The sequence below is a fragment of the Schistocerca nitens genome, chromosome 3, assembly GCF_023898315.1.
Source record: "Schistocerca nitens isolate TAMUIC-IGC-003100 chromosome 3, iqSchNite1.1, whole genome shotgun sequence".
In the NCBI taxonomy this organism is placed as follows: Eukaryota; Metazoa; Arthropoda; class Insecta; order Orthoptera; family Acrididae; genus Schistocerca; species Schistocerca nitens.
The window spans coordinates 690,343,668-690,360,090 of NC_064616.1; the positions used below are offsets into that span (position 1 = coordinate 690,343,668).

Below are 16,423 nucleotides of genomic sequence, written 5' to 3' on the forward strand. Positions count from 1 at the left end.
ACGAAATCCACAGACAGCACTGTACATACTCATCTACAAAGAACAAAAAAGACATATATCATCAATATTAACATATCATCGCATATTGGGAAGCCAATGGTTAAACAATTGTATTATCGCATCCTGTTTTCAAGATTCCAAACTTACTCATTCCTTTCTCAGAGTTCTCCTATCTTAAATTATTCATACAGCACGCATACTATAGTAAGAGATCCTCATTTATACTGACAGATATAGAATAGTAATAGATAGATAGTAGCACTGAAAGCAGAAAATCGGAAACAACGCTACTAACGGCTGGGGACCTGGGTTCGCCAGACCCATAATACCCACAGATCGGATATTCCCCTGAGTTTTGCATTAATTCAACACAGATCTTGCTTCCCTCAGGAGCGACTCGTTTCAATTTACACAAAAAAACAACATAAACAGCATTTCACTCGTTCACAAAGAAACCTTTTATCTTCACATTTGAACCAACCTAAATCCTAATTGCACAATGAAAGAAAAAAAAACTACAAACATCACTTCAATCAATCACATAGAAACATCTTTATCACTATTTTACCAACATATTATTCAAAATGCATTTATCACAAATGTAAACTAATCAATTGTTTCTCTTCACCATCCTCTCTACTTCTCACTGTCCTTTCTACTCATTTGCCATGTCGCTCATTTGTTCCGATTGGGCGCCTTCTGCGCTGATCGTTTGTCATTGCCGGTTTTGTTCATTTCCATTTGCTGGATTATGTCTAGGGTTAGCCGGCCGAATTTCAACATCATGAGGTGCTCCGCCTACAGTCCTATTCCCACCGTGTTCACCGTAGTATCGATTCTGGTTGCCGTAAGTGTTGAGTTCACGATCCTGTCCACGTCCTCGATCATTTCCGTTGTTCCACCTGTGTTCGCGACTGTTACCCCAGTTTCTATACGGCCTGTCCCGATTATTGTTCCGTTCGCGTCGCGATGACCAGTCACGCCATTGATTAGTACTACGGCCACGACTGCGATCGCGCTGCTGTGCCCCGTAATAACTTTTGTGCCTGATTAGGCGGGCATTCTCCTGTATTGTATTCCAACTCTTGGAGAAGTGTCTTAAACGTTTCCATGTCCTCTTTGCATCGTCCCGCAAGAATGACGTGGCGCAAGTGCATCGGCAATTTGGTGATGCATATCCTAATTAGTTCCGCAGTCCCGTATGGGTCATATAAAAATTGATTTGCCTGCAGCATGTGGTCGAATAGGCGTGCTGGGCTGCCGAAACCAGACTGGTTCAAATTTGGCAGCATAATTATGCAATGCTTAACCCTATCTTGTGCCGCTTCCGACCAATAGGCGGACAGAAAGGCTTGTTGAAACTCCCGAGTGGAGTTGCAGTGACGCACTGCCGACCTCAAGCGAATCGCCGGTTCGCCTTCCAAATAGCCACACATATATTCTATCTTATGTGAACTTGCCCAGTCGGGGAGAAGAGAGAACTCAAATTGCTCGAGCCATGCTCGTGGATGTATTCCTTTTTGCGCATTTCGAAATATCTCAAACTTTCTCACCGTAAGGAAATGTTTGAAATAAAATCCCCGCATTTCCTCCCGGCGAGGCCCTTGTATGTGTATGTTTCTATTTTTTTCATGTCTGCCCCTCAAAATACATTCTTCCCTGTCGTCAAAATCTCCCTCGTGGCCGGAGTCCCTCTCTGCACTGTTCGTACGGCTATTTTTAGTGCTATTGGCGAGTTCGGAATCACACGCCATGCGGTTTTCCAGATGCGCCACGCGTTCTTGTAATTCGCCTGTTACAGCTTTGTGCTGCCTGTTCACTTCGAACTGTCCCTTCTGAAATCTAAGAAGCGAACGCACTTCTTCGGTCTCTGCGACCGCTACCGGTGTAGTATTGTTCTCGCTTTCCGTCACCTTCATCGTGCCTACGATGTCCGCTAATGCCGCAGTTTTATCATGTATTTGTCTGTTGTCCTCCGTCCCAGTCTGCTTCAATTGTTCTACTTGCTGTTCGAGTGCATGAATCGCTTGACTGTTGTCCGCTACTGTGTTGCCAACAGACGTGGGACAATGCGTTTCCGCCTCTTGGACCCTCGAGAGTACCTGCTGGCGTTCCCTTTGGTATTCTTCTCTCAGCGCTTGGAAATTCCTAAGTAGCTGTTCTTCGCGCTCTTTCGATTCAGCACCGCGACTCCGCTTGCCCTGTTCTAAGGCTTGCAGACGGTCATCGATTTGTTCACATGTACAGCCTAATTCTTTCATAGTATCACTTTTTATTTCACTTGCCAGATTGTTTATTCTTTGTGAGATATCATCGGACACTCTCTGCATCGACTTGTCGACTTTATTTATCTGCTGGATTAGTTTTTGGTCTATTTGTTCGCGTAGCTCACGGATCGCTTTTTCAGATTTGTGCGTCATTTGTTCGCCTAGCTCTCGGATCGAATTTTCAGATTTCTGCGTCATTTGTTCGCCTAGCTCTCGGATCGATTTTTCGGATAATTCTTTTTGTTCTTGGAACGATTTTTCTGATTTCTGTGTCATTTGATCGCCTAGCTCTCGGATCGATTTTTCAGATTTCTGCGTCATTTGTTCGCCTAGCTCGCGGATCGATTTTTCAGATTTCTCTGCATTTTCTTTATTTTGTTGCAATAAGACTTTCATGAGTTCTGCCAAATCAGTTTGCTTAGTTGGAGGCAAATTAATTTCTGGCTCTGATGTGAGCCCGTTTGTCCTGTTTTGCATTTCCTCTGAAGTATTCCCCAATGCATTTTTGGAACCGTCCGATGCGTTAATATTCGAAATCAAATTACCCCCTTGGTCCATGTTGCTTAAGTTGTTGGACCGCCTACTTTTAGCTTGGTTACGTGTCTGCATTAGTTCAATTTATACCCGGCATGCAACACACTAATCACAATAAATGTATCCCCCAAAAATTTCGACAGTTACATGAAAGGTACCCAACCTAGTACGCACTTTATTACACGCAAAACAAATTTTTATCTTTGATCGAAACAGTGCAATTTACAAGCGAGAAAAAAAACACACACACATATAAAACACACAAATATAGAAAACAAAACAACAAGACAAACAACACAACGCCGCTCAACAACGCCGTGAATCATTTGAAAGTCTGCTCAGAAACAACGCAGACGTTGTTTGAGCGCTGCAGGGAAAAAAATTAAGATTATACAACGCTCGCAATCTAACGTCTCAGAGATTCCAGAGTCTAGCGGAATCACAGAATAGGGTCGCCATGTGTAACGTTGTTGCTTTAATTTGCTATGAAAGCGGTACTGATAGCCAATAAAAGCGGGTTAAAAGCTGTGAGCTGTCTGGCGAAGTTAACCTTGCATTCCTGAGCAACTGTTTCACCAGGTATCCAGTCTAGCTTACCAAATCCCCAACCAGACTAACATTAATTATAATCTTTTAATAGTCATACGACAACCGGTGATATGTATATAAAAAAGAGAATTTAAATAAAAAGAAATAAATCAGTTTATATTTGGAAATTTATTTTAACATTGGTCATTGAAATTTCAGCATATTAAACTCGATTCATAACTAAGCTGGTGCCTTATTTAGGATTGTGAAAATGTGAAATTGTAATCTTATGGAACACATCAAATATGGAGCCAAGATTGGGAGACTGCATACAACACTGCATTCATAAAATAACACACGAAGAACGTTGAAACATATGCAAGAGGAAATTAACCACAACCAACCGATTCAATTTTCACCCAAAGAAGTTACGTTCGTAGCACAATCCTGTCCGTCATGTAATTACCACACACTGATATATTAAATTCATACTAACTCTGTGTGAAATCTTCCCGAAAAGAATAGCTGAGGGCTACTTTGATGAATACACCACATGCTTCACGTGGTCAACTTGGTTTACACAAAGAGTGTAACTCCACAATAATTTTGATAATTAAAATAAATTAGATCGAAAAGCAATTTACAAAAGAAAAACCTCGAACTGGTTGCTATCGTCTTACTAGTAACCTGATGGGTCAAACAATTGTATAAGCACGTGGTACTGGTCTCACAAAGTACACCCCACGTGGGTTGAACATAAAGAAAAGTTACTATATTGAAAAATATTGTCAAGACGAGACGTTATAATCTCACGCACATTCGCATTTAAGATTGATGAACTTAGTTAGAGTTACTGACCAACACGTGGTTCCACTTTACTCACAAAGTAGCGACAAAGCAACTACCGGAATATATTCTGAACTTCACACTCGAATTACACTGCGTTTCAATTTAAGATATCATTAGATATTTTAGAGCTAAACCTGAAATAAAGGTGATTAAATTTTCAATTAGGCTGATCTTAAGAAATCCATTGTCCTACGGACTTAGCACACACGCGCTTAGCCGGAGATCTTACCACTTCAGACGCTCGCCGCGGACAGACTGACCTGCGCTCCTACCGAGCGTGCTTCCCAAATACAAACGGAAGTGACCAGAGATGCAGGTTCCTATACCAACATGACAAGGGACAGACAGGACCATACTAAGCATAGAAACCTCTCTGCTTTTAGAAAGCGTAGCTACCTGTTCCGACGTTGGTCCTACTGTTCTCTAGCAGACAGGCTTGTCTGCTACCATCCAGCATGCAACTACAAATACATTTGCTCATTCATCCACTCACACAGAAGGGAAGGGGGATGACAGTATTTTATCATATACAGTATATAAAAGAAAGCAGATGTAGGTTCCGTATGAGACTGTGTGACATGAATTACGTATAAACTGTGTTTTAAAGTGTAGTAGTGTGACAGATCGTTCTTGTTTATGTGTAAAAGTAACACGTTCCACTACTCAGTCTCCTCCCAGATAGTCAGAAACGCCACAGTAAATTTAGAAGAGGAATTTATGCCGTAAATGACAACAGATTTAAGAAATTAACATGAAAGGAATCCAACAGAGACCTTTCATAACCCCAATGCTCCGGGAAAAGACTGTGCAGGGTATTTTCTGGCCATGCTAGGGCATTCCCAAGCAGGCTTCTCACACCCAACTTAAACCAAAAATGTAAAGAAAAGGCAAAAGGTCACCAACTACTTGCTAAAACACAACAATTTCAACAAATATTTAAAATCTACCAATTTCAAACAGAAAAAGAACACAATCTGTGACACCTATTTAAAAGATAATGTAGACCTAATTCGGCCAGCAAGTAAAAACAATGGTTCCTGTGTCATTAACATGAAAACAATTTCTGGTTGTTACCCTTATGGAGTTCACCAGTATTTGCTCATTGCAAGAGCCAACTGATCACAGGAAAATTTATGACTGTTTATTAACAAGCAAAGTTTATGAAAATAGCAAAGGTGCCACAGCAATTAAAAAAGAACATGAAAATAACATCAGTATTATAAAGCAGAACATTACAATGCACAATCCGCAAAAGCAAAAAAAGTGATGAGAGAAAAAAACATGTTTTACAAAGTGGTTATCACAAAAAACTTCTATATCTTATAAAACTAATAATTTATAGAATTAAAATAACTTTGTGGCACTAATTTAATCACTCTACTATATTTCAGTTGATTAGCAAACAATGATCACTGTGTCGTTATACTGAAACCACAATTAATTATGTGCTTGTTACCCTTATGGGGTTCCTCACCATAAATATGCCCCATGCAAAGGCTAATAGATCACAGTCCAATGAGAATGAAAAGCTGTCTGACTGATAAACGAAGCAATGCCACAGCAACGAATTTACGAAACAAAATATTACAAATCTAATACATCACACAAAAGCAAACATTGATAAATAAAACAGCTCTGAAAGTACAATAGTCAACGTCTAAAAAAAACACCAATAAATAAAACACCTGCAAAATACAAGAGCCAAAGTCTAAAAAAAACAATAAATAGAACACCTGCAAAATACAAGAGTCAGTCTAATAAACACCAATAAATCGAACCCCTGCAAAACACACGAGTCAAAGTTTCTGTGACAGAAACACACGTATATGCACTGGACTAAGAACCGTATAATCACTGTTCACTGACACACTCAGTACTTCCACTGTTCCGAGGCACAATATAAGGGGCGGGGGAGGGGGTTCGTCGCCGCAGCTGTCAGTAGGGATTTTTGTCCATCTGTTGCGTGCAATCCCGCCGTCTCTGCCCTCTCATGAAGTTTCTCTTGGTGGCCCGTGTCATGTACATCTCGATTTGGTTCCATGTTTGTGTTGTCAAATTCGTGCGGTATCCTCGTTTGACACGCCAGGTTGATATTCCTGGGCAAGGATGACACTTAATGGCTCTTCTTTGTGCCACCCTTAGCTACCAGAGAACATCGAACTATGATTTACTGTCGCTTGACCGTGGGCGTCCACCAGGAAATGTTGATAGGCGTCGTTGAAGTCTGCCAGTTTCTCTGGACAGTATGTGTCAAAAGGCTCCACGCCCCTTCTGCTGTTCCATTCTTGAGTTATCCTCAATTGGCTCGCCGGTTTGATATTCCTGGGCAAGGATGACACTTAATGGCTCTTCTTTGTGCCACCCTTAGCAACCAGAGAACATCGAACTATGATTTACTGTCGCTTGACAGTGGGCATCCGTCAGGAAATGTTGATAGGCGTCGTTGAAGCTGCCATTTTCTCTGGACAGTATCTGTCAAAAGGCTCCACGCCCCTTTATCCCCTGTCTTCTGTCGTTTCACCGCGCCCGTCTCGCCACGGTCGTGTGCGTGTGGTGCGTTGCCAGCAGTTGGATTTCCGCGCGGTGGACCGCTCGCCCATCTGAGGTCATCTCCTCCACGAAGGGTCGCACTGGGGCGGCCACCCATTAGCTCCAGGTGCAAGGGAAAGTGTTTGTCGCGTGCCCTTCTTTTGTTGTCGTCCGCGCTCCCGAAGTGACCCGGTTAACAGCGTGTCCTGCTGGGAAACCCGCCAGTTTACAACTAGCCCTCCTCCTCGCTGCTCCCGCTGTCTCGTAAGAGTTTAGCCGGTTCGCTTTCACGTTCTCAACTGCATTCACAGAAATTGTTCATCATAGTTATGTGATTACAAAATGTCATACATAATACCACTTAGTATTGTCTTTCTCAATTTTTAAGAACAAAAGTGAGACTTAATTTTTTTTTTAAATATAAAAAATTAGACGAATCGACAATATAAAAAAATGGTTCAAATGGCTCTGAGCACTATGGGACTCAACTGCTGAGGTCATTAGTCCCCTAGAACTTAGAACTAGTTAAACCTAACTAACCTAAGGACATCACAAACATCCATGCCCGAGGCAGGATTCGAACCTGCGACCGTAGCGGTCTTGCGGTTCCAGACTGCGGCGCCTTTAACCGTACGGCCACTTCGGCCGGCCGACAATATAAAACTAAAAGTTAAATGACATGACAATATAAAAAATAAAAGTGAAATGACTTGACACTATAAACATAAAAATTAAATGAACTGACAATATAATAACCAAATCCACATCACTAATGTGGTTCACTTGCGTTTTAAGAAATCAAATGCTACTTATTAATTCACTAAAATGAATAGGATTATGCCTTGTGCAAGTATAGGTCAATAGGTCAGGGCAGCATAGGGTTCACATGTTATTTACACACACACACACACACACACACACACACATGCACACCTGTTGTCTATACTACAAACTAACTACCCATATACATGTATTACTCAAAATTCTACTTCTATCCACTACTAGTTAATCCAACAAGCTACTTCAATGCTACTTCAACAAAGTGTTTACACCATTACAACATTGTTCTAATTCGTCCTCTTCCTGACGCTCGCCGCATGTGTCTTGTCACATGATAAATATGGAGAAACTTTCCTTAAACATACACAGTAAAAAGAACAATGGTTATTTACACGCCAAAACATTTATACCAGTTGACACCCCTGATAAGAGACTCGCAATTATACATTTATCATACTCATATATTCACACATAAAACAGTAAGAAAATTTCATCTAAAATTACGTTATCACAAGAATTAATCACATAGATGACTCTGAGAAGGGTAAATTTTTTTTATCCTACGGGTTATATTACATATTCTTACCCATTTTGCTCCAATTTCGTTCCTTCTTTAAGTTACCTTTTGCTTCTATATCAGTTATTTCGCCTGTGGTGGTTATTCTGGATTCATTTCTCATGAATGGCAAAATTGTGGTCTCTTCTAGTCTGTAAAACTTGTTTCATCTTAACATATTGAACTTACAACAGACACAAAATATTCGAATCCTCCTGTAGTTTAAATGACAAATGTTTTGCTTCATCCTTATTACCTTAAACCAAGCTTTCCTTCGGTCCCATAATCAAAATTATTTAATCTTCCTCTACCTTCAAGAGGGAAAATTTCCTCAGTACAAATCATATAGGCTGCAGTGCATCCCGCACCAGCGAAAACAGTAAGCTGTAATGCTCACAGCATCAGAAAAACACATAAACGTCGCTTTTCTAGGACAAGTATTAACACAGAATAATTTTTCAGGCTTTGGCTCAACATCAATCAAGACTACCGAAAGGAACCATATTTCTGTTCCATTCTCCATTTGCTGAAAAAACTGCTCGTATTTGACTACCACAATAATATTTCAGGGCCACGTAAATTACACAAACCACAATTCTTCTTTCACCTTGAAGGGAATCAATATACTGACGAAATCCACAGACAGCACTGTACATACTCATCTACAAAGAACAAAAAAGACATATATCATCAATATTAACATATCATCGCATATTGGGAAGCCAATGGTTAAACAATTGTATTATCGCATCCTGTTTTCAAGATTCCAAACTTACTCATTCCTTTCTCAGAGTTCTCCTATCTTAAATTATTCATACAGCACGCATACTATAGTAAGAGATCCTCATTTATACTGACAGATATAGAATAGTAATAGATAGATAGTAGCACTGAAAGCAGAAAATCGGAAACAACGCTACTAACGGCTGGGGACCTGGGTTCGCCAGACCCATAATACCCACAGATCGGATATTCCCCTGAGTTTTGCATTAATTCAACACAGATCTTGCTTCCCTCAGGAGCGACTCATTTCAATTTACACAAAAAAACAACATAAACAGCATTTCACTCGTTCACAAAGAAACCTTTTATCTTCACATTTGAACCAACCTAAATCCTAATTGCACAATGAAAGAAAAAAAAACTACAAACATCACTTCAATCAATCACATAGAAACATCTTTATCACTATTTTACCAACATATTATTCAAAATGCATTTATCACAAATGTAAACTAATCAATTGTTTCTCTTCACCATCCTCTCTACTTCTCACTGTCCTTTCTACTCATTTGCCATGTCGCTCATTTGTTCCGATTGGGCGCCTTCTGCGCTGATCGTTTGTCATTGCCGGTTTTGTTCATTTCCATTTGCTGGATTATGTCTAGGGTTAGCCGGCCGAATTTCAACATCATGAGGTGCTCCGCCTACAGTCCTATTCCCACCGTGTTCACCGTAGTATCGATTCTGGTTGCCGTAAGTGTTGAGTTCACGATCCTGTCCACGTCCTCGATCATTTCCGTTGTTCCACCTGTGTTCGCGACTGTTACCCCAGTTTCTATACGGCCTGTCCCGATTATTGTTCCGTTCGCGTCGCGATGACCAGTCACGCCATTGATTAGTACTACGGCCACGACTGCGATCGCGCTGCTGTGCCCCGTAATAACTTTTGTGCCTGATTAGGCGGGCATTCTCCTGTATTGTATTCCAACTCTTGGAGAAGTGTCTTAAACGTTTCCATGTCCTCTTTGCATCGTCCCGCAAGAATGACGTGGCGCAAGTGCATCGGCAATTTGGTGATGCATATCCTAATTAGTTCCGCAGTCCCGTATGGGTCGTATAAAAATTGATTTGCCTGCAGCATGTGGTCGAATAGGCGTGCTGGGCTGCCGAAACCAGACTGGTTCAAATTTGGCAGCATAATTATGCAATGCTTAACCCTATCTTGTGCCGCTTCCGACCAATAGGCGGACAGAAAGGCTTGTTGAAACTCCCGAGTGGAGTTGCAGTGACGCACTGCCGACCTCAAGCGAATCGCCGGTTCGCCTTCCAAATAGCCACACATATATTCTATCTTATGTGAACTTGCCCAGTCGGGGAGAAGAGAGAACTCAAATTGCTCGAGCCATGCTCGTGGATGTATTCCTTTTTGCGCATTTCGAAATATCTCAAACTTTCTCACCGTAAGGAAATGTTTGAAATAAAATCCCCGCATTTCCTCCCGGCGAGGCCCTTGTATGTGTATGTTTCTATTTTTTTCATGTCTGCCCCTCAAAATACATTCTTCCCTGTCGTCAAAATCTCCCTCGTGGCCGGAGTCCCTCTCTGCACTGTTCGTACGGCTATTTTTAGTGCTATTGGCGAGTTCGGAATCACACGCCATGCGGTTTTCCAGATGCGCCACGCGTTCTTGTAATTCGCCTGTTACAGCTTTGTGCTGCCTGTTCACTTCGAACTGTCCCTTCTGAAATCTAAGAAGCGAACACACTTCTTCGGTCTCTGCGACCGCTACCGGTGTAGTATTGTTCTCGCTTTCCGTCACCTTCATCGTGCCTACGATGTCCGCTAATGCCGCAGTTTTATCATGTATTTGTCTGTTGTCCTCCGTCCCAGTCTGCTTCAATTGTTCTACTTGCTGTTCGAGTGCATGAATCGCTTGACTGTTGTCCGCTACTGTGTTGCCAACAGACGTGGGACAATGCGTTTCCGCCTCTTGGACCCTCGAGAGTACCTGCTGGCGTTCCCTTTGGTATTCTTCTCTCAGCGCTTGGAAATTCCTAAGTAGCTGTTCTTCGCGCTCTTTCGATTCAGCACCGCGACTCCGCTTGCCCTGTTCTAAGGCTTGCAGACGGTCATCGATTTGTTCACATGTACAGCCTAATTCTTTCATAGTATCACTTTTTATTTCACTTGCCAGATTGTTTATTCTTTGTGAGATATCATCGGACACTCTCTGCATCGACTTGTCGACTTTATTTATCTGCTGGATTAGTTTTTGGTCTATTTGTTCGCGTAGCTCACGGATCGCTTTTTCAGATTTGTGCGTCATTTGTTCGCCTAGCTCTCGGATCGAATTTTCAGATTTCTGCGTCATTTGTTCGCCTAGCTCTCGGATCGATTTTTCGGATAATTCTTTTTGTTCTTGGAACGATTTTTCTGATTTCTGTGTCATTTGATCGCCTAGCTCTCGGATCGATTTTTCAGATTTCTGCGTCATTTGTTCGCCTAGCTCGCGGATCGATTTTTCAGATTTCTCTGCATTTTCTTTATTTTGTTGCAATAAGACTTTCATGAGTTCTGCCAAATCAGTTTGCTTAGTTGGAGGCAAATTAATTTCTGGCTCTGATGTGAGCCCGTTTGTCCTGTTTTGCATTTCCTCTGAAGTATTCCCCAATGCATTTTTGGAACCGTCCGATGCGTTAATATTCGAAATCAAATTACCCCCTTGGTCCATGTTGCTTAAGTTGTTGGACCGCCTACTTTTAGCTTGGTTACGTGTCTGCATTAGTTCAATTTATACCCGGCACGCAACACACTAATCACAATAAATGTATCCCCCAAAAATTTCGACAGTTACATGAAAGGTACCCAACCTAGTACGCACTTTATTACACGCAAAACAAATTTTTATCTTTGATCGAAACAGTGCAATTTACAAGCGAGAAAAAAAACACACACACATATAAAACACACAAATATAGAAAACAAAACAACAAGACAAACAACACAACGCCGCTCAACAACGCCGTGAATCATTTGAAAGTCTGCTCAGAAACAACGCAGAAGTTGTTTGAGCGCTGCAGGGAAAAAAAATTAAGATTATACAACGCTCGCAATCTAACGTCTCAGAGATTCCAGAGTCTAGCGGAATCACAGAATAGGGTCGCCATGTGTAACGTTGTTGCTTTAATTTGCTATGAAAGCGGTACTGATAGCCAATAAAAGCGGGTTAAAAGCTGTGAGCTGTCTGGCGAAGTTAACCTTGCATTCCTGAGCAACTGTTTCACCAGGTATCCAGTCTAGCTTACCAAATCCCCAACCAGACTAACATTAATTATAATCTTTTAATAGTCATACGACAACCGGTGATATGTATATAAAAAAGAGAATTTAAATAAAAAGAAATAAATCAGTTTATATTTGGAAATTTATTTTAACATTGGTCATTGAAATTTCAGCATATTAAACTCGATTCATAACTAAGCTGGTGCCTTATTTAGGATTGTGAAAATATGAAATTGTAATCTTATGGAACACATCAAATATGGAGCCAAGATTGGGAGACTGCATACAACACTGCATTCATAAAATAACACACGAAGAACGTTGAAACATATGCAAGAGGAAATTAACCACAACCAACCGATTCAATTTTCACCCAAAGAAGTTACGTTCGTAGCACAATCCTGTCCGTCATGTAATTACCACACACTGATATATTAAATTCATACTAACTCTGTGTGAAATCTTCCCGAAAAGAATAGCTGAGGGCTACTTTGATGAATACACCACATGCTTCACGTGGTCAACTTGGTTTACACAAAGAGTGTAACTCCACAATAATTTTGATAATTAAAATAAATTAGATCGAAAAGCAATTTACAAAAGAAAAACCTCGAACTGGTTGCTATCGTCTTACTAGTAACCTGATGGGTCAAACAATTGTATAAGCACGTGGTACTGGTCTCACAAAGTACACCCCACGTGGGTTGAATATAAAGAAAAGTTACTATATTGAAAAATATTGTCAAGACGAGACGTTATAATCTCACGCACATTCGCATTTAAGATTGATGAACTTAGTTAGAGTTACTGACCAACACGTGGTTCCACTTTACTCACAAAGTAGCGACAAAGCAACTACCGGAATATATTCTGAACTTCACACTCGAATTACACTGCGTTTCAATTTAAGATATCATTAGATATTTTAGAGCTAAACCTGAAATAAAGGTGATTAAATTTTCAGTTAGGCTGATCTTAAGAAATCCATTGTCCTACGGACTTAGCACACACGCGCTTAGCCGGAGATCTTACCACTTCAGACGCTCGCCGCGGACAGACTGACCTGCGCTCCTACCGAGCGTGCTTCCCAAATACAAACGGAAGTGACCAGAGATGCAGGTTCCTATACCAACATGACAAGGGACAGACAGGACCATACTAAGCATAGAAACCTCTCTGCTTTTAGAAAGCGTAGCTACCTGTTCCGACGTTGGTCCTACTGTTCTCTAGCAGACAGGCTTGTCTGCTACCATCCAGCATGCAACTACAAATACATTTGCTCATTCATCCTCTCACACAGAAGGGAAGGGGGATGACAGTATTTTATCATATACAGTATATAAAAGAAGCGGATGTAGGTTCCGTATGAGACTGTGTGACATGAATTACGTATAAACTGTGTTTTAAAGTGTAGTAGTGTGACAGATCGTTCTTGTTTATGTGTAAAAGTAACACGTTCCACTACTCAGTCTCCTCCCAGATAGTCAGAAACGCCACAGTAAATTTAGAAGAGGAATTTATGCCGTAAATGACAACAGATTTAAGAAATTAACATGAAAGGAATCCAACAGAGACCTTTCAGTGCCACATTGGTTTGAAGAGCGTAATAGTGAACGCATACTGATTTGTTGCTCATCAAACTCTTCTGGTCTGAAGTCGATGGAACACATCTGGGACGCTGACGGGCGTCAGCCTCGTGTCCGCGAACCATCGGACCGCATTTTACGGCAATCGCGTGACTTGTCCGAAGTCATCTGATGCCACATTCCTTCGGAAACATATCATGGACTTATCGAATCCATACCCCGTAGAATCGATGGTGTACTGACTTCCAAAGGTGAACTAACTAGTTATTAAGGGCGTCGTCATAATGTTTTGGCTCATCGATGAATAATGTATGAGAATTTAATACTCTAAGCTTTCAGATGAATGTGAGCTTAAATATTGTGTAAGGAGAAATCTTTAACTGTTTCAGGGCACTACTATGAACCAGATCATCTTTGCGAGTGCTAAGAACACAGTTGTACAGAGGCAACATGTTAGATACGTTCAGGTAAGTTGCAGTGGTTTCTCTCACGTCACAGAAATATACAATGTTCTTTTATTCATATTTATATATTGTATAAATATTTGTTGCAAATATGATTGAGAAAGAATTTACAGTGTGAAACGAGACAGAATATCAGTGAAATTGTTCTACTATTAGAGGAACTGCATTTGTAAATGTGATTTTCTCTTAGCAAATACAGCAACTATAAATGAACAACTGATGGACTTCAATATTTCTTAACAATGGTACAATTTGTGGGAAGTATGGCGGCAACTTTCGCTGTAGAAGAGTGATTAACTTTATTTAAAATTGGTACACAATGTAAGTTCATATTTAATGGTTATTGTTACTGTCTGTTGCCTCAATCGCTCTCTCAGCATGTGGTCACTATGTTTACAGTTGAAGATGCCTTTGATCACTCTTTAAAAGGATGGGAATTATATGTTTGAATCGCGAGAAAGAGGGCACTTCTATTTTTAAATTTTGCTCCCTCCAGTGGATGGGTGCTTGCGTCTTAAAGGGTAACATTTCATCATGCACAGCAGTTTTAATTGCACAGTATGTGCTTATACCAAATTTGTATAGAAGTTTTTACTGCAACGTTGTCTATTAATTTTTATATATGGTACAAACTGTATGTCGTTAGAATAGGTTACGAACAACGTTTTCCTTTCTGTCGTCGACCTGATGATGATTACCTGACTGATCGAAACCGCTCATCCTTCAATAAATTTGAGATCAAGATAAATAAATTTTAGATAGATAATTAAAATCTCATGCTCCACGAACTTAGCTATGTCAGTCTTGCAAAATTTTAATTTTTGTTGACGGAAAAAGGCTTTCGTGATTTCGCAATAAGCAAGTTTTTTTCTGAAACTTCCTGGCAGATTAAAACTGTGTGACGGACCGAGACTCGAACCTTTGCCTTTCGCGGGCAAGTGCTCTGTCAACCTTTTTTTTTCATTCTGTTCGTTATTGATCGTTGTGTTTGGTCGTTGCGGACGTCGCAAGACATCCTGTTCATGTTCGGTGGTTGATCCTTCCACTCACTTTTTTATTACAGAGGCCAACCGGCTCTCTGACCGAACACGCTGAGCTACCGTGCCGGCAGCTCACACTCCGCTGCAGAGGGAAAATCTCATTCTGGAAGTTTTCTTCTTCTTGCTGTAATATGATCTTGATATACTCGTATTAGGTATTTTTTCGAGGGTAATATCGAGACATTTTACTTCATCACGATGAAGTCTGTTTCTTGTACTAATCTTGCTATGTTGATTTGTTATGTGTTACACTTTATATTTCTGTTGAGAGTAAACACGGTAGCATACGCGTAATGCACAGCCAGCACAAGGAAAGTGAAGAGTAAATCCTTAGTGAAAAGGTTAAAGGATATAGAAACAAACAAATATTGCGGTTTTCCAGCACTAAGCTGTGTTGATGAGTGTTGGCTCTGTTAAATAGTGAGCTTCTCTCTGTTGCGGCGCCGCTGCTGTTGACTGCATCTAAAAACATGCAGTTAAACATTAAATTGGACTGAGTTCTGTTGATTATGAATTCATTTTACATAGAAAAGATACTAATTCCTTTTTAATGCGTGTGAGGGAAGCAAGTGACCGTGAAGTACCATTACAAATTGTCCTGGAATAGGCCCTGCAGCCATAAATGAATGGGATAAGATTCCTTCCATAGTGAGTCCGACAGCTACTATTGTGATGCTTGCTCAGATTCAGCTTTTATATTCTATACAGCTAATTGTACTTTGATGAAAAAATCGTTGATGACGCTATACGCTAGACAAAAAAATCTGTTAGTACATTTGTAACTTTACACGTAAAGAGTTTGAAGTGATGCTCTGTATCTGAGTTAGAAATAACGAACAACAGTGAAGTGCGCTTGGGAAGATAAGAAAATTACCTAAGCATAACACATATGCTAACTGATCCGATGACAGCTGAAATCATCTGTTTGTTTAGTAATAATATTAGGATACCCTTCGAATAAAAGAAACTTAAGGTTGTAACACCCTATCAAACTGAAGACCTTTCGAGGTCGAGATTATTAGAGACGAAACTCAAGTTCAACTGAGCATCGATAGTGGCAGGAAAAGCCGTATCTTCATCGATGCAATCATTTCAACATTAGCTTAGAGTGATTTAAGGAAACCACACTTTCTTTCTTTCGCCAGTTGTTCGTTACTTCTTTTAAACTGAGAGGACTGAGGATGCAACAATTATTTGTCTACAAATTCACAGAACCTTTGGGAAATATTCACATTTTTCAAGACATTTAATTTTTATCTTTTACCATATAACGATTTGTTTATTA

At 40.5% G+C, this 16,423-nt stretch overlaps 1 protein-coding gene across 1 annotated transcript in view; it reads left to right on the plus strand.

Moving 5' to 3' along the window:
• LOC126248648 (alpha-aminoadipic semialdehyde synthase, mitochondrial) overlaps nt 1-16,423 on the plus strand; it is a 288,931-nt gene that overhangs the window by 44,658 nt on the left and 227,850 nt on the right. Inside the window, exon 2 of the mRNA XM_049949837.1 lies at nt 14,024-14,101. Within this exon, the coding sequence (XP_049805794.1) occupies nt 14,033-14,101 (69 nt within the window). The 5' untranslated portion in view covers nt 14,024-14,032. The remainder of the gene's footprint in view (nt 1-14,023; nt 14,102-16,423) is intronic.